Source organism: Delphinus delphis, chromosome 10 (genome assembly GCF_949987515.2).
Source record: "Delphinus delphis chromosome 10, mDelDel1.2, whole genome shotgun sequence".
NCBI classification, from domain to species: domain Eukaryota; kingdom Metazoa; phylum Chordata; class Mammalia; order Artiodactyla; family Delphinidae; genus Delphinus; species Delphinus delphis.
In genome coordinates, this window is record NC_082692.2 from 44428075 (window position 1) to 44453153 (window position 25079).

Genomic DNA, 25079 nt, shown 5'->3' on the forward strand with positions numbered 1-25079 from the left:
TACACAAAAACTTTAGCTTCCCCAAATACTACTTCAGATTGAATATATCAGATTCAATTTTCATTAAAAGATAGGTATTCTTTCACACTGCAAGAAAAAAAACAGTCAAGCTGCAGATGATTGGTTTTATATATTTATATGTCTCTTCATAAAAAGCAATTACAATCTGAGGACATTCATGATAGTTTTGATGCCAGCCCAAGTTCACCTTATTTAAATCTATTCTTTCGTGGGAAACATTAATTCTCACTGATAACTGGTAAAAGCCTCTTGATTTATCAGACTAATTTGCTATCATTAGGTTCACTGTGAGATAGAAGATTTTCTTTTTGTGCCATCTTTTTCTTTATCAGCTTTTTGAAAATTCAGCAGACAACCAAATTTTTCTCACGTTCCCAAAGACCATCAGCATCTGGAAATCCTCCCCTTCCTGTTCACCATCAGCCCAGACTTTCTCTGTTCATTAGATGACTGCAGTGTGGGACAGATTTTCACCTGTCAGTTCATTTTGTTTTCAGAGAAACAGATACCGTAACAGTAACGAGAGCACTTTAGCAAGTTACCAGTAACTATTTCAAAGGTTTTTAAGAGGGGAAAAATTAATAATATTTTACATTAAAGTAGTTCCCTTTAAGTTGAGATGTCATGTCCTGAGGCCACTTCCCCATCCCAGGATCTCCAGAGGAGACCCAAGCCCTGGAGCCCTGGGCACAGTGGAGCCCATCAGTGAGTTCTTCCCAAGCACTGCGCTGCCAGCGTCTGAGGCACCCAGACAGCACAGGACTGTCGCCACAATGGGGAGGGGCTCTTCTGATAGTGTTAGTTTTACTATATTTTGAAGAAGTACATGAGAGCTGTCAACTTTGGGCAGATAAAAAGGAAACCATTTAGCCTGGTTTTATTTAATTATATCGCCTTATGTGGCCTATTCTGTACACTATTAATTCGAGAGGCAGACTGAAAGAGGAAAAGGAATCCTGAGGACTCGGAGACACAGCAGCCACGCCACAGCCAAAAATGAGCCACGACATACGAAAGCTATTACTGCACAAATGCACAACGTCCCGGGGTCTTAGTATTTCTTCAGCATCCATGGTTCATTAGAAATTAGTAGTTAAGTTATTTAAAAGAATTAAAGGCCTCAAGGTGAAAGAATATAATGTCAATTTTGAAGGTTTTTAGAATTGAGAAAGTAACATATCACTTGTGGCTGATTTTCAGGCCTACTTAATTATTTAAAATGACTAATTATGGTTAGGTAAAATACAGAATTGCAAATTAAAAATTCAAATGTGTAACAAAGATCTCTCTTCAGTTCTTGTTTAAAAAAAAGGACAAAACTAAGTACATAAAATTATATTACAAATATCAGGGGAACTGCAACCATCATCAGATTTTTTTAATGTAGAAAAATAACAAACTTTTACCCACACACATTTAATTAATGTGAAATAGAACTACAACATTTTATATAACGTGGTTTTTCTGCTACTAAAGACTATTTGACGCAAAATATATTTTGTGCAAAAATTAAAGGGACTGTATTTCCAGAGAGTAGAAAAGGGAATCACTAGCGGGTACCCATTGTTAGGAAGAGAGTTTTTCCCCAACACCTATCCCACTGCCAGCAATGGGAGTGGTGACAACTGGTGACATAAAAATAAACATATTACTTTGAAATAGATAATGCCAGATTATTTCAATATTATGAAAAGCAAACCTTCACTCCTGACCACTTAAAGACATTCCCTACAAAATTCTATTATGTTTTCAACATTAATCTGGACAGGGGATGAGGGTGGTGCAGACGGAAGACTTAAAAAAAAAAAGAATGAGAGAGAGAAAACATACAAAAGGAATATATAAAACATTATGCATTTAGTAGAAATAATGAAAAATGACTTTGTGACACATTTTCCAAGAAAAGTTATTTTTACATATATTTAAATCCTGTAAAAACCAGGTATATTGCAAGGGTTAAAAACAAGTCATTGATGAATGATGATCAGTTTTACCAGAGTTCATGCAATTAATTATCTGAGTTGGAAAGCTACTGTCCCAAGTCACAAAATGTATGCTCTGCCACATGATTACATGTTAAAATCACTTATTAAAAGAAATTATTTTGCATTTGGTGCTGACAGAGCTCTTGAGAAAGTGCTATACAAACTGAAGTTTATAGAAATTTTTAAATGATAATCTCAAAATACCATACAAAAAATATGTAAACAAAAAGATGCTTTAGAGTTGCAGGGCATTATAAAATCCATAATGTGGTTTAAGACAAAAGATCACCTCTTGTGTATTTAAAAAAACTGTTAGCATAATCCTAAAAGTTCAGAATTGCGTTGTCAACAGCAAAAGGCACTGGGTACAGGGTGGCCACGCTGCACAGGGCGGGGGTCCTGCAGCCGCCAGCTCAAGCCCGCCATGCATGTGCAGGGACATGAAAAGATTCCGCACGCAACCAGTGCCACCTGGGAGGGGCTCTAGCACTAAGACACTCTTTCATCTACTCTGTCAGAGAGGAAAACTGCTTTTAAAAGAGATTATCAACAGTATAAATTCTGGTAAAGCACTGAAAATTAGGTATGGTATTTTTGGCACAAAAGCACTTTTAAAATCTGAGCTCATTTTGCAAAATATCTGTCTAGAATTTCTCATTTGAAAATAGAAACTTATAACATACACATAAATGTGTAAATGGTTTCATGAATGAATGAGTTAGAGTCTATGTTTCCTTAAACACTGCACACACCTTCTGTTTACTCCAGAACCAGGGATCTGCGTGTGCACGTACCTCCACATTCCACATCTACAGATATTGCACAAGTAACATTGCCAAAGTACACACTAATGCAGTCTGGCAAGATTAGGGTTCGCCTTTCAATATTATTCTTTTCAGTATTCAGATTCAATACTACTTCCTAGAAAAGCTAGATGACCGATTTCAGAGAAAGAACGGTTGCTATCTTTCCTTGATCCATAATATTAAAATCTGTACCAGTATATTTAGGCATTTCATTTATGTTTTCCAGCATTTCAAATTCAGCAAAACCTGTTTTTGATGTTTCTTATAGCATTCCTTCAAAAACAGGAGAAGCTTCGTCTAATGTAAAAAAATTAAAATAAGTCCAGAGGGCAGTAATTTTCCCACCAGAGATCTTGCTCCATTCTGAAAAGCACTGCAGAGCAGTGCTATCTGTTTAAGTCTGTCAGCTTTCAGAGAGCCATTAGGTGCAAAGTCTGCGAAAAAATTGTGTTAACATACCGTGACAGCTGGATGTATCTTACTGCACAATACAATTCATTTCTTCCTCCCTGAAGCATTTTAGGGTATGCTACAGCTGCTAAAAGGATTTCGGTTTTTCTTGGTCCTCTGTCTGTTGGGCCTGAGGTTGATGACATCTCCACCATTAAGGGTACTTGAATTCTGACCCAAGTGACTCCCAGCAGACGTGCTAAAGACACCTGGACACGTTGAGGGAAAACACAAAGGTTAACACTAACGGATCTCAGGGTCACCTGAGCGGACAAAAGGGATGAACTAAAGAAACACTTTCAACTGTTAGAGTTTTCATTTTGAACACTGTTTGTTCTAAAATGTAATCTCCAGTTTATGGGCTATTTATCATCCACGATACACAAGACTCTGGGCCAGAGACACTATGAGCGACACAAAGACTACTAAGACTGATTCCTGCCCCCAAGAAGCTTACAATCTGATGAGTGAGGTGAGGCACTACAAACAGGCAGTGATGCTACAGGACACTCTATGTTAAGTGTCATAAAAGAGACAAGATCCCACAGATGGTTCAAAGGAAGAGTCAACCACATCTAATTCATAACAAAGGACAAACTACATGGAGGGACTGGACCCCTGGCAATGCCCTGCACTCAGGTCTCTGTTCATTTAAGAGAAGTGAAGGCTGTGCTTCAGCCAGACAGATAGCCGAGAGCTTTCTCCATAGATGTTGAGGGATGCACAGTTCTCAACAGAAGGTGGGAATGGGAGGCCATTCTTAATGGAAGAGCCAAAATGAGCAAAGGGATAAGTAAGACAGCCCTAGGCAGGCTCAAGAAACAGCGGGCCCTGTGGTGGAACCGTAAACAGGGTACATTACAAAAGTGGGGCACGAGGCTGCACAGGAAGGATGGACCAAACTGTCTTTAAATGCTGGGATGAAGAGAGCCTGCACTGAATGTGTTCCACAACCAGAATCTATCAAAGGGCTTTAATCAGCAGACTGGAAGGAGACAGGGCGGGCCCAGGAGACCAGACCAGACAGCGGCTTATCACAACTGCCCTGTCGTTTCTCAGAGCATGTGAGTGAGGTTCCTGACAGTAGGAACATACACAATAAAAAGGGCAAAGTAAGAAAAGTTAAAACAGGCCAAGAAAATGCTGTGTCTGTGTGCGTGTGTGTGTGTGTGTGTGTGTGTGTGTGTGTAGTGAGGAGTGGGGTGCAGGCAGCAGGTCCTTAGGAAAGAGGACTGGCACCCATCCTCCCAGAAGCCATGGCCCAAAGTAAGATGCGGACAGGTGCTTCCTGTTCTCCAGGAAATACTAAACTCTGCTGGCATCTCATGTTAAAAATCAGGATGGGTGCTCAGCAAGGTGGCAGGAAAGGGAAAAGGTGTGGAGATGGTGCAAGTGTCAAGTCAGAGAAACAAGTGTTCAAAAAGGACAGACCTTTAGAAAATTCATCAGTTAAAAAATCTTTTAACTCAATATACTTTTTTTTTTTTTTTTTTTTGCGGTACGCAGGACTCTCACTGCTGTGGCCTCTCCCATTGCGGAGCACAGGCTCCGGACACACGGGCTCAGTGGCCATGGCCCACGGGCCCAGCCGCTCTGAGGCATGTGGGATCCTCCCGGACTGGGGCACGAACCCGTGTCCCCTGCATCAGCAGGCGGACTCCCAACCACTGCGCCACCAGGGAAGCCCCCTCAATATACCTTTTAATGAGAGCTGATACTACTAAATTTAATAATCACTCATCTCACGCTTTCCAGTCACATTTCTTAAAGAAAGGAGCATACTGTATTTAAAAAAAACCCCAGTAAATATGATAATAATGAATGGAAAATAAATTTACCAGGTAAACATGGGGCTAAAACTTCCTGGGTACTTACCAATTTTGTTACTACTTGAATGCATTGATTCAGGATCCTCAGCTATTTGTTGTTTAAGCTTTTGAAGATATTTTTCAGCCAAATATTTAAAAACTGGAATGAAAACAAAACCAAAAACCTTGCCAGGTCAGTATAATTATGCATGTAAAACCTGTTCTTTCACATCACTTACTATAATATTTATACTTAAAAAACAAATTTAAAATTATAGTTAGAAGTATACAATCTAGTTGAAAAAAATTCAACTTCTAAAAATTATCTGAGTAATACCTAATTACAATGGTAATACTAATAAATATATAGTAGCATTTTATTAGTAAAGAAATGAAATATTACTTGTAGTCATTGGCTCTTTAGTTTTAAGTACCTGAATAGTGACTAATATTCAGCAACACTAAACTGACTCAGTCTTAAAAAGACTCTTTCTTTAACTGAAAACCACTATTCAGGGGACACTGAAGCAACAGCTGAGCTGCAATCTAATAAAATGAGCAGCAATTCCGGAATGAGAAAAATAACCACCATCTTTCTCTAATCTCACTTTCTTAAACTAGGAAACACTATTAAACAAGTTAAGGTCACTGTAACTACCTAGTGGGGTGTCCACCGCTGTGGGGTTCTAATGCAGCAATTTTAGAAGGTACGCTTGAAAAACACACACGCATATACATAGCCAGTTGTATTTTTAAATACAATAAAGCCCACTGGAGTTTTGCTGTAGAGTAACAACTATTCAAAGACATTAGTAAATAATCAAGGACTCAAACTCAGAGCAGCATCAGCCTTTAAACTTTACTTAATGATACATGACAAACAGAAAATTCTACTCTCGTTACAAATATGATTTCTAAACAACAAAAAGAAAAGGCATAAGAAGAATAAACAAACTTCCTGCTGTTAACTGTTAAGAAGGCATTTTACCTTCCGTCACGTTCAGATCCTCCTTCACTGAAGTCCTGTAGAATCTCAGCTTCAACTTTTTTGCCAGTGCCTCAGCTTCCTCACTACACATCAATTTGAAAAAAGCGTATGTAAAGGTACTTTCTGAGAGCTTGTTTTGTTACATTTACTGCATACAGCCTGAGGACAGCGGTCAGCCCTTCCAGAACAGGTGAGAGCTACACTCAGTGCTTGAGCAGGATTTTCAGTTGTCACTGCTCTTGGGGGGGTAAACACCAGCCATCTCACTGTAACGGCAAGACACTTTTCTATAAGGTCACTTACTCTAGCCTTAAAATGACTAAATGTCACTTTTCTTTATATACTACTTTAATTTTCTCTCTTCAGTTATTAAAAACACTTGAATTTAATTACACTCTGAAAGTCTTATACTGCATTACCTATTTTACTCTTATTGGCTACAAAACTACTTTGCTGCCAAAGCCTAAGTCAGTATATTGATGTGTCTAGAACAGTGGACTCCTAATTTTAGTTTCATTATGACTCCCCAATTTTCTAAAATATTTCCCAATGATTCTACCACACGCCTCCCCTCCCTCACTGTAATCAAGTTGGTCTGTGTCATCAATGACATACATAAGTGATGGCGTATGACTTTGAGACTCCTCATAAGAGGCACTGCGGTTTCCGCCTTGCCCCCACTGGGATCACATGCCTGGGGAAGCAGCTGCCACACGCTGAGGACACTTGCAGCCTGAAGGAGAGGCCACCTGCCCATGGCCAAGTGAGGGTGCCATCCCGGAAGCAGACCCCCCTAGCCCCAGTCAAAAGCCCTCCTGTGACCACAGGCCCCGGCAACATATTGACAGCAACCTCATGAAAACCCAGAACCAAGCCACCCAACTAAGCCACTCCCAAATTCCTGACCCACAAAAACTGTGACATAATAAATGTTTGTTGTTTTAAACTACTAAGTTTTGGGCTAATCTGTTATACAGCATCAGACAACTAATACAAGAACTTATAAAAAAATAAGGTAAAAACCAAATAAGTATTTTCAAAGCCAGCAAAACATTAATAATGCAGTAAACAAATACTTATATAGAGAAATTATCTGGATGCCAAACTCTGTTCACAAATGTGAGCATAATGGTTCTGGGTATACAAAACAATACGAATCTGAACTGCTTACCTATTTAAACTCATCAACATACTTATGCTAGACATTAAAACATCTAGGGATGTTTTCCTTTTTAAATTTATTTATTTATTTTTGGCTGCGTTGGGTCTTCGTTGCTGCAGGCAGCCTTTCCCTAGTTGCGGTGAGCGGGGGCTACGCTTTGTTGCAGTGTGCGGGCTTCTCATTGTGGTGGCTCCTCTTTGTTGCAGAGCATGGGCTCTAGACATGCAGGCTTCAGTAGTTGTGGCTCGCGGGCCCTAGAGCGCAGGCTCAGTAGTTGTGGCGCATGGGCTTAGTTGCTCCGTGGCATGTGGGATCTTCCCGGACCAGGGATCGAACCCATGTCCCCTGCACTGGCAGGAAGATTCTTAACCACTGCGCCACCAGGGAAGTTCTGGAATGTTTCTCTTAACATTCTTACTCTGTCTAGATTTGACTTCACATGAGGAGTTGGATTTGAGCTGCAAGGACCTGGAATTCTAAAAGGGCTTTCAAAACGTACTCCTTTAATTTTCTTTACTACTGATTCAGTGTGAACTTTTTAAACCCAAACCAATCACACAATAGCTCACAGAAATTTTTAAGTATAAGGCAGTCTTTTTAAAAACTTTCCTAAATTTTGTAAGTGTATGCAAAAACTAAAATAGGTTTTAGCTTTACAGAATTACAGCCACCCCCTCAACAGTAGCCACCTTACTTCTTTATACAAGAGTCATCAAGGAGATCGATCTTGTTTTGTACAAGTACAGTTGGTATATCTCCAACTTCAGCCACCACCTTCTCTCTCCAACTGGAAATCGCTTCAAAAGATTCCCTGTCTGTGGTGGAAAATACAAGCACACAAGCCTGGGCTCCTGTAAGTTCACAAAATAAAAATGTTATTTACATTAATGAAACAATCCTATGCAGGGTGAGGGAAACTTTTACGTATTCAAAACAATTTTTATGTAAATAAATGTTGAATTCATCTTTGTAGCACTGCTTTTTTTTTTTTAATTTAATTTATTTTATTTTTGGATGTGTCGGGTCTTCGTTGCTGCGTGGGCTTTTCTCTAGTTGCGGTGTGCGGGGGCTATCCTTCATCATGGTGCGCAGGCTTCTCATTGCAGTGGCTTCTCTTGTTGCGGAGCACAGGCTCTAGGCGCGCGGGCTTCAGTAGTTGTGGCTCACGGGCTCTAGAGCGCAGGCTCAGTAGTTGTGGCACACAGGCTTAGGTGCTCCGTGGCATGTGGGATCTTCCCTGACCAGAACTCGAACCCGTGTCTCCTGCATTGGCAGGTGGATTCTTAACCGCTGTGCCACCAGGGAAGCCCTATTTTTTAACATATAAACTCTATTTTCTAATTCAAAGAACCAATTTTTACCAAGAACAGCGGTTCTCAAATTTGTGCAAGTGCCAAAGTACCCTCAAAATTATACACATTCCTTGTGGAACACCACAAAATACTGATATATTTAATAACACTGTAAAAGCCACAGAGAACAGTAAACTAGGCATGAATGACAGAGTTGCTGAGTTCTTCTCGTTAATATCTGTCACCTGCTTCTTAATTTCTTTTGGCACAGATTTAAGAAGTCTATGAGAGAAAAATATCATAATTTTCTCATTCTATTTACTTTTTTAAAAAAATCTATATTATTTTGTTTTAGTAGCAGAATACCATCAATGCTAAAGAATGTAATTTAGGAACCAGTGCCAAGAGTAAAATATTAATATATAGTAGAGAGGAAAAGAGTTTAATTTAGTTTTTCATCCTCTTTAACTGCATAATTCCCATACCATACTCACAATATTTTAACTATCAACTATCACATTAGGTTGACAATATTTTAACTATCAACTATCACATTAGTTGATAATATCTCATTTTAAAAATAAGCATCAACCTTCTGGAAGAGGGTTTTTACCAATGATTTGCTGTTGAATCAGACAGCATAGTGACAAAAACAGGTGAGAAGAGAAAATCGTCCTGGAGTCAAGAGGGTTCCTCACTGCTACTCCTTCCTTCCAGATATCCCAGGTGTAAGAGTTTCCTACTAAGACTCAAGACACACATACCTGGGCTACCTAAGACACTCTAGGGCCAAAAAAGGTTTGTTTATCACCTGAGGGAATATGGTAGGAACCCAAAGAACAATTAATGAAGGAAAAAAACAGCAGTTCACTATGACTGTAAAAGCAGAGGCTTCCCTCCTCTAGAACAGGCTTTGAACCAAAGAATAAATTAATTATGCAAAACTGAGGGGTGGGGGACAGGCAGATTGATAGACACAGCGTGAGACTTGCTCAGAATTGAAGGAGAAGTAAAACTGAAGAGATCACACTAGCATATTGGACAACAAATTTATATTTACTTGAACTCTTAACATTTACTTAAACTACAAATAAAACATTATTTAATCATACTTTAAGAAACTTTTTTGGGGACCTCCCTGGCGGTCCAGTGGTTAAGACTCCGCCTTCCAATGCAGGGGGTACGGGTTCGACCACTGGTAGGGGAGCTAAGATCCCACATACCTCGGGGCCAAAAAACCAAAAACATAAAACAGAAGCACTATTGTAACAAATTCAATAAAGGCTTTAAAAAACGGTCCACATCAAAACAAAACAAAAAAAATCTTAAAAAAAAAAAAAGTTACAAAACTCTGTTAGCTTTAAACCTAGAATTTTATATCAGTCAAGTGTCGTTTAAATTTGAGGGTCCAATAAGGTATTTCCAAGTATACAAGGTCCCAGACACACAAAAAAAACACTTATTAGAGAAAATGTTAAAAAAAACAAAACACGGCTTCCCTGGTGGCGCAGTGGTTGAGAGTCCGCCTGCCGATGTAGGGGACATGGGTTCGTGCCCCAGTCCAGGAAGATCCCACATGCCGCGGAGCGGCTGGGCCCGTGAGCCTTGGCCGCTGAGCCTGCGCGTCCGGAGCCTGTGCTCCGCAACGGGAGAGGCCACAACAGTGAGAGGCCCGCGTACCGCAAAAAAACAAAACGAAACAAAAACAACTAACAAACAACAAAAAAAAACTAAGCAGATGGTGCCAGAGATATGGGCAGTAAGAATAATTAACTAAGAAAAGCACAATTTTGTTTGAAAAATCAAGGATCAAAGGATAAAAGAAAAAGTCTGCCCATAAAACCGAAAATTATTTAGTGGGGGACTGGGTAGAGAGACCACACTGGGCGGGATGGGCCGCAGTGCCCTCTGAGGAGGAGGAGGAGGGACCTGGATTCAGAAGCCACCAGGGACGTGAGCACGGTGCCCCCTCCCCCCACAGGTGCCCTGTGTGTTCCCCGCCCCGACCCTCCAGCAAGGGCTGCAGGGGGCGCTCTGCTCTTCTGCCAGGGGTGGTCTAGCACACCCCCTAAGGAGACTGGATGCCTGGGGAGGGGTGGGGGGGATAAAAAACTCAGCTTCCCTGGGGTGGGGTCACCCCGAGGCGCGTCTCCCCGCCTGCTCTCCCCGCCTGCAGTAGTAACTGGCTCATTACTGCACCCTTTATGCACGGTTCTCCCTTCTTTCCCTGGCCTCTCTCTTCTACATCCCACACCCACCCCGCTGTGTGTGTGTGTGCGTGTGGGGGGAGGTGTAAAATGACCCTAAAAAAATAATAAAGTAAATTAAAATGACCCCACGCTGCTCTACCTTCTTTTTCTTTCTTGGACCCCTAGCTCTGTGTTTGTACCAGCCATCTTTGGGAAAGTTGTTTTAATTTCTCTGTTGTTAATATTGAAAGGCAGCTAGTGTTTTCTACCCATATATTTTACAAAGACCTTTATTTTCCTACTATTCAATCTTCCTTCAATACTACCTACCCTAAAAATTGCACCGTTGGAAAAGTTTCTTCATTATCATAGATAACAGTAAGTCACCCATAAGTAGATCACTTCTAACAGTTAATAAACTACCTCACTTGTCCATGCATCAGAAATACAGAGCTCTGAATAAATTTTTGGTGTCAATGATAAGATCACCAATAGCAAGTATTTATTCCTCCTTAATAAGATCATTCCAAAAAAGCCACTATATTTTAATGCAATTCAGAAAATACTCTCCAAGACACATAATGTGCAGAGAGTAATTCTATCCTCAAATCACTGACAGATCCTACAAGATGGTCTGTAGGCAGGTCCTGAGTGTGGCTGACAGCAGCATCAGTGTCACCTGGAAGGCTGTAGAAATGCAGACTCTCAGAGCTACCCACAGATCTATAGAATTCAGTTTGCATTTTAATGAGCTCCCCAGGGGACTCCTGTGCACAGTCAAGTTTAAGAAACACTGCTCTAGCGAACACCAGCAAAGGCTTTAAAAATACTATTATAGATACTACTCAGGATTTAAAATGCTGTCCCTTATTCTTTTTGACATTCTATACAATCTAAAGCACATAAATTATTCACTGAACCAATCTGTCACAGATTCCATGCTCACATAATTTCAAAACAAACCTCAGACTTGCATAGTCTAATTCTGTTGTTCTTTAATTCTTGCATTTATAACTTATAACTAGCTTCTTGTCCAGAGCTATTTCATTTCCAACAATTTATATTCATTTATATTTGTGAAAAAAAAATATTTTTTAAGAAAATAAGGGTTTCCTTCTACTTATGTGCATGATCTCAAATAATAGGTCTCAAGTCTATAACCTAATTTACATATACTTAGAAGCATTTTTTTTCTGAGAACCAAGTCACAGTAAAAAACTGTAATAAAAATCTACTTCATGTTGTCTGTAACTTTCTGTACTAAGTACGGTTTCTACTGCCTAGGGTGGACTTTCTTAAGGGTTTAACAGGAGTCATCTGGGCTCCCAAAGGCTTCCTAATATGATCTGTGCTCTGTTCTAACCTACTGATAAGGAGATCATGTTTCCACATGTCTCACTGTACAATTAAGCCAGCATTCTAAGAACATAATGATGCGTTGGAGCAATGGTCTTGCTATAATAGGTCTTTTAAATGAATTACAATAAATTTTTTCTTTTTTAAATACAATTTTTATGCATCTTGAATAACACATTTTTAGGACATAAGTCAGTAGGTCATAATTTTATAAGGCATAGTGTTTCTATCACTAAATCTCTATCTTAACTCATTCTGCCCACCTTACCTTTTCTTCCTACTCTTTATTTAATTATATCGTCATCTGAATCTATACTAGTAGCAGATATTACCTGGTGCCTAGCCGCCATCCAGTGCCCTGTCCCCAAGAACACCTCTCCCCCTCTGTACGGTAGCCTATGGTTTAGGCAGCTAAACTTCCCTCTGCCTTGGGGGAGCCCCAAGTGCGCCAAGCCCATTAGGGCAATCACCTTCCTCTGACTACTCACTGTAATCTGGTCAAAGGTGGTCTAATCAGATAAAAGCTCTGGACTTTTGGTCCACTGTTGTAGGAAGTAACCCTCGGTCCCCAAGAATGTGAACAAAAAGCACTGTCGATGGTAGCAAACTTGCAGACAAGAGGAAAATCAGCATGAAGAGGAACCCCACACAAGGAGGCGGCCAGCCAGAACAATCAGCAAGGTTATAGTCCCAACAAACCACAAATGAAAGCTACTCCCAGTAACAAGTCAACAGACGCTAAATAAGTCAGTTTGAAATTGCTTTTCTGCTGTCAGCAACCAAAAGCACTCTGATAGAACCTCAAAAAAAAAAAAAGCATGTAAGTCCAATATGCCATTTCTCAAATTCATGTAACATTGCCACTGTTTGTTCCTTAATTCAAATAGGGATGTGAGGGAAAAAGCTGAAGCTTAAGACCTGTCTCAGTATCTACCCTCTTTGCCATTTTAACATAGTTGGCTAAAAAACGTTACATTTAAAAAAAACCTTTTAACAGATCTATTTATACACTTAAGATTGCTTTAAGTTAAAACGTTAAACACAGGGAAATCAATGCTGTTTAAAGCCTTTTAGTCCAAATGAAACAAAGTGAAAAGAAATTTGAACATCACCCATATAAATTAAGATGTAAATATTAATAATTATGGGCTCTCTTTTTAGTTTCTGGCAAAGAATGTTGTTTGTAAACATATGAAAGAGAAATGGTATGATTCATGGACATCTAACAAGTTAAAACAAGAAGTTTGCAACAAACTGGATGAGTCAAGTTAAAAAAATTAGAAGATAATAATGTTGAACAAAGTCTTATGGCAGTGGATATTAAAATATGTTTAGCTACCTGGTCTTTTTCTTTAAATTAGGGACCCAAATGAGCTACTTAACTGTACAGTTCCAACATTTTCTCCTTTTTATTCATATACGAATCAAATCATTTTGACATTTGACCAGTTTTGTCTTTTTTTAAGTTAAACTTTATTTTGAGATAATTGTAGACTCACAGTTTTGCCCTTTTAAATTAGAGAGACATAATGATAATACTTTCTCCAAAAATAACCATACTAGTTAAAAAGTAATACTGCCACATCACATTGTCAAAAGCTTAAAAAGAAATAGCCCAACCTATTTTTTTCCACACAAAAAGAACATATATTTTAGGCTGAGAATTTAGAGAAGAAAGCTAGGTAGGTAAAAAGAGGAATTTCCCCCCCAGTTTATTTAGTCTTAGATCCTATCATTGTAGCTCTTCCTTTTCACATGTATCTCATACTTCCCTGAACTCGTATAGCCTAGAGAAGGCTTTACCCACATTAAATATCGTAACAAAATGCCATCTTGTCTGCCAGGGCTTTACTTTTTCTTATGTTAGTTTCCACTCTACGTAGTCATTTCCCTGGAGTCAGAGAAGACATTTCACAACTTCTGACTTATTAGGTCTGGGAATGACTATATGAGTCATGTAATTCTAAGGCAGAGATAAACAGTCTATAGCACAGAGTATTATTTACCACCCAACAAGATCTTTAGAAGAATAATAACCTGGGGTTTTAAAAAATACTTTGGAATTGATTTAAATATTCTTAAAGAGAAATCCTTCTATGGGAAACAAGAAAAGCAAAGTTCTTTGTTCAGCTAAAAGAACACGTCAAAACAAACTAAAGACACCCATGATTTACCTCGATAGTAGGCCTTTGTTATTGCATCAAACTCCTCTTGACCTGCGGTATCCCATAACATGAGCCTGACGTCTTCATCATTAACTCTGAAACAAGAGATGAATGAATTTCATATGCAAAGGAAATGTATTTTTCAAATCTGGTGGTATTAAAACTACATTGTTGGGCTTCCCTGGTGGTGCAGTGATTAAGAATCCACCTGCTGATGCAGGGGACACGGGTTCGAGTCCTGATCCAGGAAGATCCCACATGTCGCAGAGCAACTAAGCCCGTGTGCCACAACTACTGAAGCCCATGCGCCTAGAGTCCGTGCTCCGCAACAAGAGAAGTGACCGCAATGAGAAGCCCGTGCATCGCAACAAAGAGTAGCCCCTGCTCGCCACAACGAGAGAAAACCCACATACAGCGATGAAGACCCAATGCAGCCAAAAATAAATAAACAAATTTATTTATTTATTTACTTATTTAAAAAAAACTACATTGCTGGTTTCACTCTGAATAAGTCTGAGCGCTTTTAAATGCTGATACCATTACCAACAGTGCAAGTAAAGGGTGAAAGACACTCCCCTAAAGCTGTAATTTTACACGATTTGGATTTATCTGTCATGTTTTTTCCTTCAACCACAGTCACAGATAGTGGTGGCTCTAAGACTAGCATCCGAGGGGTCCATGCCTGAGGATTCAACCAACTGCAGATAGAAAATATTTGGAAAAAAAATTCTAGGAAGTTCCAAAAAGCAGAACTTGAATTTACTGTGTGCCTGGCAACTATTTACACAGCATTTACATTATATTAGATATTATAAGTAATCTGGAGATGATTGAAAGTCTATGGGAGCACGTGTGTAGGTTAAATGCAAATACTATGCCATTTTATACAAGGGACTGAGTGCCCATGGATGTTGGTGTCCGTGGGATCCTGGACACCCAGGGTCAGCTGTCCTGGGAAAGGGTTCCCTTAGGTCAGTGTTTGCCCTCCTCCTGCTACCCTATTCTAATGGGGGAGAATAGTAAGAAAGGAAAGAAGCAGCTTACTGCTTGGTTGCCCTTTAACCCCCAAATTAACTCTGTTCTGTCACACCTGTTGTCTTATTCGCAGGCAGTAGTTCTGTTCTACAGAGTCACTGCCAACACTGAATTAGCAAATCCTGAACCATTCCTCTGAGGGAAAATACCAGGCGGGTGAGGTGCCTGTGAGCCCCTGGTTACAATTTCATCAACTGATGAATATATAACCTTGTTTTTTGCCTTGTTCTGTTTAAACACACCTTATTTAATATACACTGTTGATTCATTAACATTGAACCCATGGCCAACAGTACTATAACTGGTGCCTGAACGAAGCTTATCTAATACATGTGTTTTCTCCATAAGGCACGTCACAGCTCACCAGACGGCACTTCAGCTCTAGGCTTGGGGCCATTTTAAACAGCGAAACTACCAACAGAAAGCACAAAAATGTGGCACAAAAACAGAACATGAAAAGGCCACTCATGTACAGTATGAGAGATGAAACAAAAACGCAGTGGGTCGCCTTGTTCAACCTCAGCCGAACGTGTGTGTGTAAGTGACTCAAATTTTTTGCTGCTCTGTGCATGTCCACAAATGACCATCAGAGTACTGGGAGTACTGAGTCTGGGGTTACAAATAAATTTTAGCAAGCAGTGAATTTGCAAATATGAAATCCACAAATAATGAGAAGTAACTGCATACTTAAAATATAAATATGGAGTCTGAATAATAAGGGTCAACTGTATACTTAAAATATTAATTTGGTCCAGATAGCAAGTGCAAAAAATAAACATCATCAAGATTTAAAATGAATCCCCTTAAAATATCTAAGAAAGGAAGCAAATAGAGAAGTATTTTTAAAAAGAGGGTAACAGAATACAGATTATAAATTCAACATCTTTAAAACAGTGAACACAATTATCTTTGATGCTAGTGTCTGGGATAGTTAAATCAGATTTGTTTAATGTTTCTCCTACAATTTAAAATATCCTTAAAAGTTCTCAGGACTAATGACAAAAAGTGTTACTTTGATGTGTTTTAGAATCCAATTGGATTTCCTTTTCACAGGAGTATTTAATCCTCTCAAATCTTTCTCTTACTTCTTTAAAGTAAAAACAAATTATTAATTCTCTAACTTCTATAAGCCCAGTTTTAAAAAGAGAAGAGACATTTTACACAAACAGATCCCATAATATAAGAGATGAAAATTATTCTGAGAGACAGGTAACTTTCTTTCCAAATAAAATAGTCGACAGAAATCTCGGTAGAATCAAGCGTCAGTTTGTGTTTAAGAAGTGCTCAGGGTGCCACCAATAAATATAAAACAGATGTAAGATTGAAAAAGAGAGAAGGGAGAAGTGTAGGTAAAAAAGAAGAAAAAAATGAGAGAGAAAGGGAAGAGATGGGGGAGGGGGAAAAAAGAAGGCGAAGACACACAAAGGAGTGAATAACTGAAAACCCGCTGCCACTAGACACCTAGCCTTGGATTGTATTGTACTCAGTTACTATTATTCTGAGCAAACTCTTGGACACAGCTCACATATCAAAAGCGAGAGGATAAAACAGCCAAGTACATACTGTATCTGTCGCTCCAAAAAATCAACTCCAATGGTTTTCTTGTAGTCTTTTGTAAAAATGCCTTTGCAATACCGCTGAATCATACTTGATTTTCCAACTGCGCCATTCCCTACAACCACCATCTTTATGGCCACTTCCATATCTTCCTCCAACATTTTTGGAGTTGAAAAGGTTTCTGTGCCAAATTTAATTCCAGGTGATCCGATCTTCTCTCTCAAATCTGTGGTTTAAAATGAAGTTATTTTTTCATGACATAAAACCTATATAAAATAAAATAAGCTATAATTGTTTTATCAAGAAATAATCATAATGAATTGCAAGAATTTTTTTCCGTGTTAAAATATTAATTTGGTCCAGATAGCAAGTGCAAAAAATAAACATCATCAAGATTTAAAATGAATCCCCTTAAAATATCTAAGAAAGGAAGCAAATAGAGAAGTATTTTTAAAAAGAGGGTAACAGAATACAGATTATAAATTCAACATCTTTAAAACAGTGAACACAATTATCTTTGATGCTATCTGAACAGGGTGGGGGCCCTCTCCCCACCCTGTTCAGATAATGTAAATTCTTTGAAAAAAGAGACAATAATACCATTCACTTTTGCACCCTTAACAACAGCAGAATGTATGACTTCCAGGTACCAATAAATGCCTAGATTACATAGTTCTGCCTTTCACTGAGACTAGAGTATGAGTGTTAAGAGTCGAGGCCTGACTTACTAGTTGCTATTTACTGGTTCTGTGCTCTTAGTGAAGTTATTGCTTAACCTCTTGAAGCTTCAGTTTCCTGAGGATATTTACCTCACAGGATTGTTGATCAATGATAGATACAAAGCACTTAGCACAGTGAAAGTTAGGCATTCAAAAAAATGGTATTTTCATATACCATAATAAATCCTCCTTTTATCCCATTTGGTGGATAGTTACCACCAAATGGGCAACAAATACAAAATCTAAGGAAACTGCTCTTCATCCTCACAGGTAATAATTAATGTCCCTAGAACAGCACCCTAAGGAAGGGTTTTGTATAATGCTATGCAACCACGTGATAGCATCGGGCTCTTAGTTACTGTGCTTTAGTATTTAGATTACAATGGATCCTCTACACATCATCTTATACCATGCATTTTTTTCATCAGTTTCAGACTAGTTACAGTTACTCATATAATGAAAGTAATAGAATGTGTACTGTTCGCATTTTAGACTGAAAAGAACAGAAAGCCAATTTCTTCATATTTCTTCTTAAAATTACTAGTTAAGTTCCTGCCTACTTAGCTATTATATTCTAGCTACCTTAACCAAAAATCCATTTATACAACCACTACACAAAACATGTCTGAAATGTGAAGAACATTCCTTTCTTTGCCCCTAATGGAGTCTCAGTAATTGTCCCTAATGCTTCACAGACTTGCACGATTGTAAGCAGCATCTAGGAGCATTTGTTAAAGTACAGGTTCTAGGTCTCCACTTCAGACATAATTAAATGATTAAAACAACAACTTAAAGTATTGGAACAAGAGAAAGAAGATGACAGAAGCAAAAATATGGGTAAATATAGCAGACTTCTCTTAAATGTTCTGCTACATTTGACAGTTGAAAGAAAAATTATAATACTGTTCAATATGGTTTTCAATATATGTAGAGAAAACATTTAAAACAAGTAATTATACGTGGAAGAGGGGACTTCCCTGGTGGTCCAGTGGTTAAGACTCTGTGCTCCCAATGCAGGGGGCCCGGGTTCGATCCCTGGTCAGGGAATTAGATCCTGCATGCCGTGAGCCCACATGCTGCAACTAAAAAAAGATCCTGGGCTTCCCTGGTGGCACAGTGGTTGAGAGTCCGCCTGCCGATGCAGGGGACACGGGTTCGTGCTCCGGTCCGGGAAGATCCCACATGCCATGGAGCAGCTAGGCCCGTGAGCCATGGCCGCTGAGCCTGCGCATCTGGAGCCTGTGCTCCGCAACGTGAGAGGCCCGCGTACCGCAAAAAAAAAGAAAAAATAAAAAAAGATCCTGCGTGCTGCAACTAAAGATCCCACATGCCACAAATAAAGATCTCGCATGCCACAACTAAAAGAGCCTGCGTGCTGCAACTAAAAAAAAGATGTCGCGTGCTGCAACAAAGATCCCACATGCTGCAACTAGACCTTGCGCAGCCAAATTAAAAAAAAAAATTATACATGGAAGAGGACAAAAGGGAGGTAAGGTTTCTTAACTTCACTTGAACTGGTAAAATGTTGACACCAACAGACTGTGATAAATTACCTATGCAGCTAAACAAGTTACACAAAGAGATACTCAAAAACACTATAAAACACAATAAAACAAAATGAAATTCTAAAAACAGAAAACTGTCAGAATCCAATCAACATTTATAGAGCTGTCCACACAACAACAGCAGAATATACTTCAAGCACCCACTGAACATATACCAAAATAGAACATATTCTAGGCCATCAAACAACCCTCAACAAAAGCCAAATAAAGGGACCACAATGAAATCAAACTAGAAATCAGTAATGGAAAGATAACAGGAAAATCTCCAAACATTTGGAAATTAAAAACACAGATTTCTCAACAACCCATGGGCCAAAGAAGAAGCTCAAGAGAAATTTAAAAAATAACTGAATTGAATTAAAATGAAAATATGTCAAAATTTATGGGACACAGCTAACATACTGCTGAGAGGGAAAATTTACAGCACTAAATGCTTACCTTAGAAAAGAAGAAAAGTCTCAATCAATAATCTAAGCCCCCACCTCAAAAAACTAGAAAAAGAATCGCAAAATAAACCCAAAGCAAGCAAAAGGATGGGAATAATAAAGAGCAGAAATCAGTGAAATTGATATAAACATTAGGAAAATTGAATTTATAACTTTAAAAACTCAAAAAGAAATCTCCAGGCTCAGGTGATTTCATTGGAGAATTCTACCAAACTTTTCAAGAATGATACATACTCTCCCCTGGAATACAGAAGAGGAGAAAACACTCCCTAACTTATTTTATAAAGCCAGCATTATCTTGATACCAGCACCACACAAAGACAGTACAAAAAAGAAAACTAAACAAATAACCCCTCATGAACACAAATGCAAAAATCCTCAACAAAATATTAGTAAATCGCATCCAGCAATATATAAAAAGAATAACCAGGACCAAATGGGCTTTATTCGGGAATGCAAGGCTGGTTCAATACTCAAAAATCAATCAGTGTAATCCACCATATTAACAGAGTAAAGAAGAAAAACCACATCAACATCCATTTGTGAAAAAAAACTCTCAGCAAACTAGAAACAGAAGAGGACTTCTTCAACCTGATAAAGGGCATCTATTAAAAAAAAAAATCTACAGCTAACATCACACTTCATTCTGAAAGACAGATTGAATTCCCCCTTAGACTGAGAACAAGGTAAGGATGTCCACTCTCACTACTCCTGTTTATCATTAGGCCTAGCCAGAGCAACAGGCAACTAAAATACTTAAAATGCTTACAGATTAGGGAAAAAAACTATTTCTATTCACAGATGACATGATTGTCTATCTAGAAAACTCCAAGGATTCAAACAAACAATCCTGGAACTAATAAGTGAGTTTAGCAAGGACATAGGATACAAGAGCAACACACAACACTCAACTGAATTTCTAATATCTTAATGTACAATTTGAAGCCAAAAATTTTTTAAATGATATTTACAATAGTTTCCTCCCAAAATGAAATACTTTGGCATAAATCTAACAAAACATGTACAGGGTCTGTATACTGAAAACTACAAAACACTAATGAAACAAAGAAATAAATGGAAAGATACATCATGTTCATAGATTGAAAGAGTCAACAAAGTAAAAACAGCAATTCTCCCCAAACTGATCTATGGTTTGATATAATTCCAAAGTACCAGCAGAATATTTTGTAGTTAGAGACAAGCTGATTCTAAACTTTATATGGAAAGGCAAATGAACTAGCATAGCTAAAACAATTTTGAAAAAGAATAAAGCTGGAGAAGATTATGCTACCCAACTTTAAGACACTATAAAACTACATCCATCAAGAAAGTTTGATACTGGCAAAGAGAAAGATACAAAAGTCAATGGAACAGAACAGAGGGCCAATATAGACCCACACAAATACAGCCAATTGATTTTTGACAAAGGTGCAAAACTATTAAATGGAGAAGACAGTCTTTTCAACAAATGGTGATCGAACAACTGGACATTCATATGCAAAAAAAAAGTAAACCTTCCCCTAAATCTCACACCTTATAGAATTTAAACTAGGGCTTCCCTGGTGGCGCAGTGGTTGGGGGTCCGCCTGCCGATGCGGGGGGCGCGGGTTCATGCCCCGGTCCGGGAGGGTCCCGCGTGCCGCGGGGCGGCTGGACCTGTGGGCCATGGCCGCTGGGCCTGCGCGTCTGGAGCCTGTGCTCCGCGGCGGGAGAGGCCACAGCAGTGATAGGCCCGCGTACCGCAAAAAAAAAAAAAAAAAAGATTATAGATCTAAATATAAAACTATAATATCTAGAAGATGAAAATCTTCTTGACCTGGGATTAGGCAAAGTTCTTAGACATGCTACCAAAAGATGTACAAAAGGAAATATGGATAAATTAGACTTCATCAAAATTAAAAACATTAGCTCTGTGAAAGACACTGTTAAAACAATGAAAAGAAGCTACAGACTGCAAGAAACTTTTGCAAAACATATCTAACAACTTGTATCCAGGAAAGATAAAGAACCCTTAAAACTCAACATAAGAAAGAAACTACTGAATTTAAAAATAGGCAAAAGTCTTGGCCAGATACTCACCCGAGATTATATATGCCAATTAAGTACATGAAAAGATATTCAACATCTTTAGCCATTAGTTAAAGACACATTAAGACCACGAGATACCACTACATGCCTATTAGAATGGCTAAACTAAAAAATCCGACAATACAAAGTGCTAGAGAGGAGATGAAGCAACTGGAACTCTCACATGTTGCTGGTGAGAATGCAAAATGATACAGCCACTCTGGAAATCAGTGTGACAGTGTATTACAAAGTTAAACATACTTTATATGATCATGTAATCCCAATCTTAGCAGTACCCTAGAGAAATGAAAACTTATGTTCACACAAAAACCTGTATAGCAATGTTTATAGCAGCTATAGTCATAATCACCAAAAACTGGAAACGATCCAAATGTCTTTCATTGGGAGCACATCCATCTAATAGAATACTACTCAGCAATAAAAAAAGAATAAATTGTTGATACATCCAACAACTCGAAGGAATCTCAAAGGCATTATGCTGAGTGAAAGAAGGTTACATGTTGCATGATTCCATTTCTATGACATTCTGGAAAAGATCAGTAATTGCCAGGGCTTGGGGTAAGGGGGAGGATATAAAAGGATAGCATGAGTGTTTTGGAGGTGATTGAACTGTTCTAAATTCTGACTGTTATGGTAGTTACATATATCTAAAATTCACAGAACTGCACACCCCCCAACAAAGTCAATTTTACCATATAATAATTTTTAAAATAATAAAATGTAAAGAAAAGTAAGTGGAATCAGATTTTAACACAGGCAGTCTGACTCCTGTGATTATCAGCCAATACTCTACAAACTTAAAGAACTATACCAAAACAATTAAATTCTTAGAAAATTAGCATAATTCTGAGTACAATACTTTAAAAGCTTGACAGTAACACTTTACATGTGTTCTTCTTCCAAGTTTAATTTTAAAGATTTTGCCAACCAACAGCCGTCCAATACATTAGAAAAGTAAAGGATGAGTTAACTCACTGATCGAAATGGTGGCTTTTTCATCACAGCCTGTACTTCAGCACAGGTATGATTATATTTATAAAAGCACTGAAAAACTTCTCAAGTTCAATGAAGTTACCTAGAAGATGTCAGGAGTTACATAAAACCTGGAGAAGTAGACAGCCCTTTTCAGACTGTACTGCCACTGGGATCCCCGAGTGAAGTGACTCTGCGGTAGCCAGTGTCAAGGAGACCGCGTAGTCAGGCTCATTCATATTCGAGCGGAACCCGAGCAACACCCGGGCTGGGTGGGGCCGCAGGCAGGGAAGGGGCCCGCCGCCCAGGACGGGGTCTGGAAGCCAGGGTGGGGCTTGGGCCCTTTCCCCGCCAGCCCCAACCCACACCTAATGCCCAGTCCCCACCGCCCCGCTGCACCTCCCCGCCCGAGGGCCACCCCAGGGAGGCGGGGGCGCGGGGAGGGGAGGAGGCGCCGGGGGTTGCGCCCACCGCCTGCCGCGGGGACCCGGGCCCCGCACTCGAAGTGCGCGCGCGGCGGCCGAGCCGGGGAGGGGCGCCCGGCCTGGAGGCTCCCGCCGAGCCCCTGTCCGGCCCCCGGTGGGCACATCCCGGGCCGCGGGGACGGGCGGGTCCTCCGCAGCCAGCCGCGGTCGAGGGCGATGAGTGCGGCCAGCCGCCCCGGGCGCGAGCCGCTACTCACCGTCCCCGCGCCGCCCGCCGCCCGCCGCCCGGCGCGACCGCTCCTCCAGGTCGCGGTGTAACCGCTGTCTCCGCCGCCCGGTGCGCCAGCCCTCCGACAGGGCCTCCAGCCGGCTCGCGCCCTCTTTTGCTCTTTTAAGAATGACTGTGACTTTTTTCAGGAACTTTATTGGCAGAAGAACTCGGAACCAGCAGATCGCTGCGGCCCCGCCGCGGAAGGTAGGGCGCGGGAGACTCGCCTACCCTCTGCCGCGGACGCCCCCCACTCGGAGCATGCGCCGGACTTTCAGTGCGCACGCGCGCGCCGCCGGCCTCGCCCCGCTGTCCCGCCCCCGAGTTGGCCAAGGCTGAGGGGCGCCGCGTTCCCTGTGAGGCAGCTGTGGCTGGTGGGGTTCCAGGAGGCTGGCGGGAGAGGACGCTGCCGAGGAAGGGCCGCAAACGCTTCGTTTACCCAGTGGTCAGCTTTCAGAGTCCTCACAGGACGTGCCCTCCCTGGATGCACATCTTATACTCTTGACCGGAGGACATCCAAGTGGCGGAGTGAGCAAAACTGGAGCAAAGTCGAAAACGCACTTGGTCCGTACTCTGTGACTGGACCAAGTGCAAGTCTGCGATGCTTAATAATAAAGAGAACCAAAAGAAATCCAAAAGTTGGCTCCCAAAGCAACCTAAACTTTGCTTCAGTTGTTTTAATACTGTGAAATAGAATAGAAAAAAAAAAAAAAAAGGAAAATACCAAGTGTTGGCGAGGTTGTGGAGTAGCTGAATCCTTCTGTCCTGCTGCTGGAATGTAAGCTAGAATAACTTTAAAAAACAATTTGGCGTGCTAGTAAAGAAGCATACCCTATGACCTAGTAGTTCCATGTCTGTGTGTTCAGCCAAGAGAAGCGTGTGCTTACGGGGGCACCAACAATTATCAGAATGTTCGCAGACGCATTTGTTTTAATACACCCAAATGGAAATATCGCAAAAGACCATCAACAATAGAATAAATTAATACATTCACAGTGTTCATATACTGGAATACTACTCAGCAATGAGAAGAGTGACCTGCAACTACAGGCAACAACATGGATGAACTGCAGAAACATAAAGTTGAGCATAAAAAGTCAGACACGAAAGTGTTACTGACCAGGGTTCTTGGCCTTCCCTAATCAATAGAAATTGACTAGAGGCCAGATAAGAAATTCAGGCAAGGCTTTATTGGGACCCCTGCTGTAGCATGGGGGAGAGAGAACAAGCAACATATTTCCTTGCTTGCTGGCTTGCTCGTTGGGAGGTGGGGGGGGGGCGGGCGGGCGGGGAGCAAGCTTTTTCCTTATATAGCGTGAGGGTAGGGGTGTATCCAAGGGTTGGGCCAGAGGTGTGGCCTAGGTGGTCTGCCCACCCCTTTAGGTGGTGTTGAGTACAGGGGGCATGTGCAGTACCCTGCTTTTGCTCCAGACTCTTCAGGAGTGGCAGTTAGCTTTTTTGGTCTCTTTGTATTTTGGGGGTCCAGAATTTGCCCCAACGGCGCATGCACGCAGTTATTTTTAGTCCCATACAGTTTATTTGTATTTTGTTGCTCGAGGAGAGGTGTGTCCATGTGCAAGCACTGCAGCAAAGGGTCCCTGGTCCCAGCCTGTCTCATTCCCCCCGAGAGACTCTACACCCTTATTCTTAAGGGTAAGGGGCTGAAGGTCTCTTCTTCTGAAACTTCTTCCTGCTGGACAGGGGCCGCAGACCCTAGCCTGCCCTAGATGTCCCTCGCTGACTGTTTCAAGGACCTGTAGGGACTTGGGCCACCTTCCGCTG

General features: G+C 40.4%; 1 protein-coding gene across 1 annotated transcript; it reads right to left on the bottom strand.

Annotated features, from left to right (window-relative positions):
• Positions 1 to 85: 85 nt before the first annotated feature.
• On the bottom strand, positions 86 to 23453 carry RAB23 (RAB23, member RAS oncogene family). Its single transcript, XM_060022068.1, has 7 exons — positions 23287 to 23453; positions 16821 to 17040; positions 14232 to 14317; positions 7915 to 8071; positions 6059 to 6141; positions 5138 to 5230; positions 86 to 3471 (listed from the first exon to the last, which is right to left on the bottom strand). Exons 2-7 carry the CDS (start codon positions 16973 to 16975, stop codon positions 3332 to 3334), a joined length of 714 nt encoding a protein of 237 aa, XP_059878051.1. The 5' UTR covers positions 16976 to 17040; positions 23287 to 23453; the 3' UTR covers positions 86 to 3331.
• Positions 23454 to 25079: the final 1626 nt, after the last annotated feature.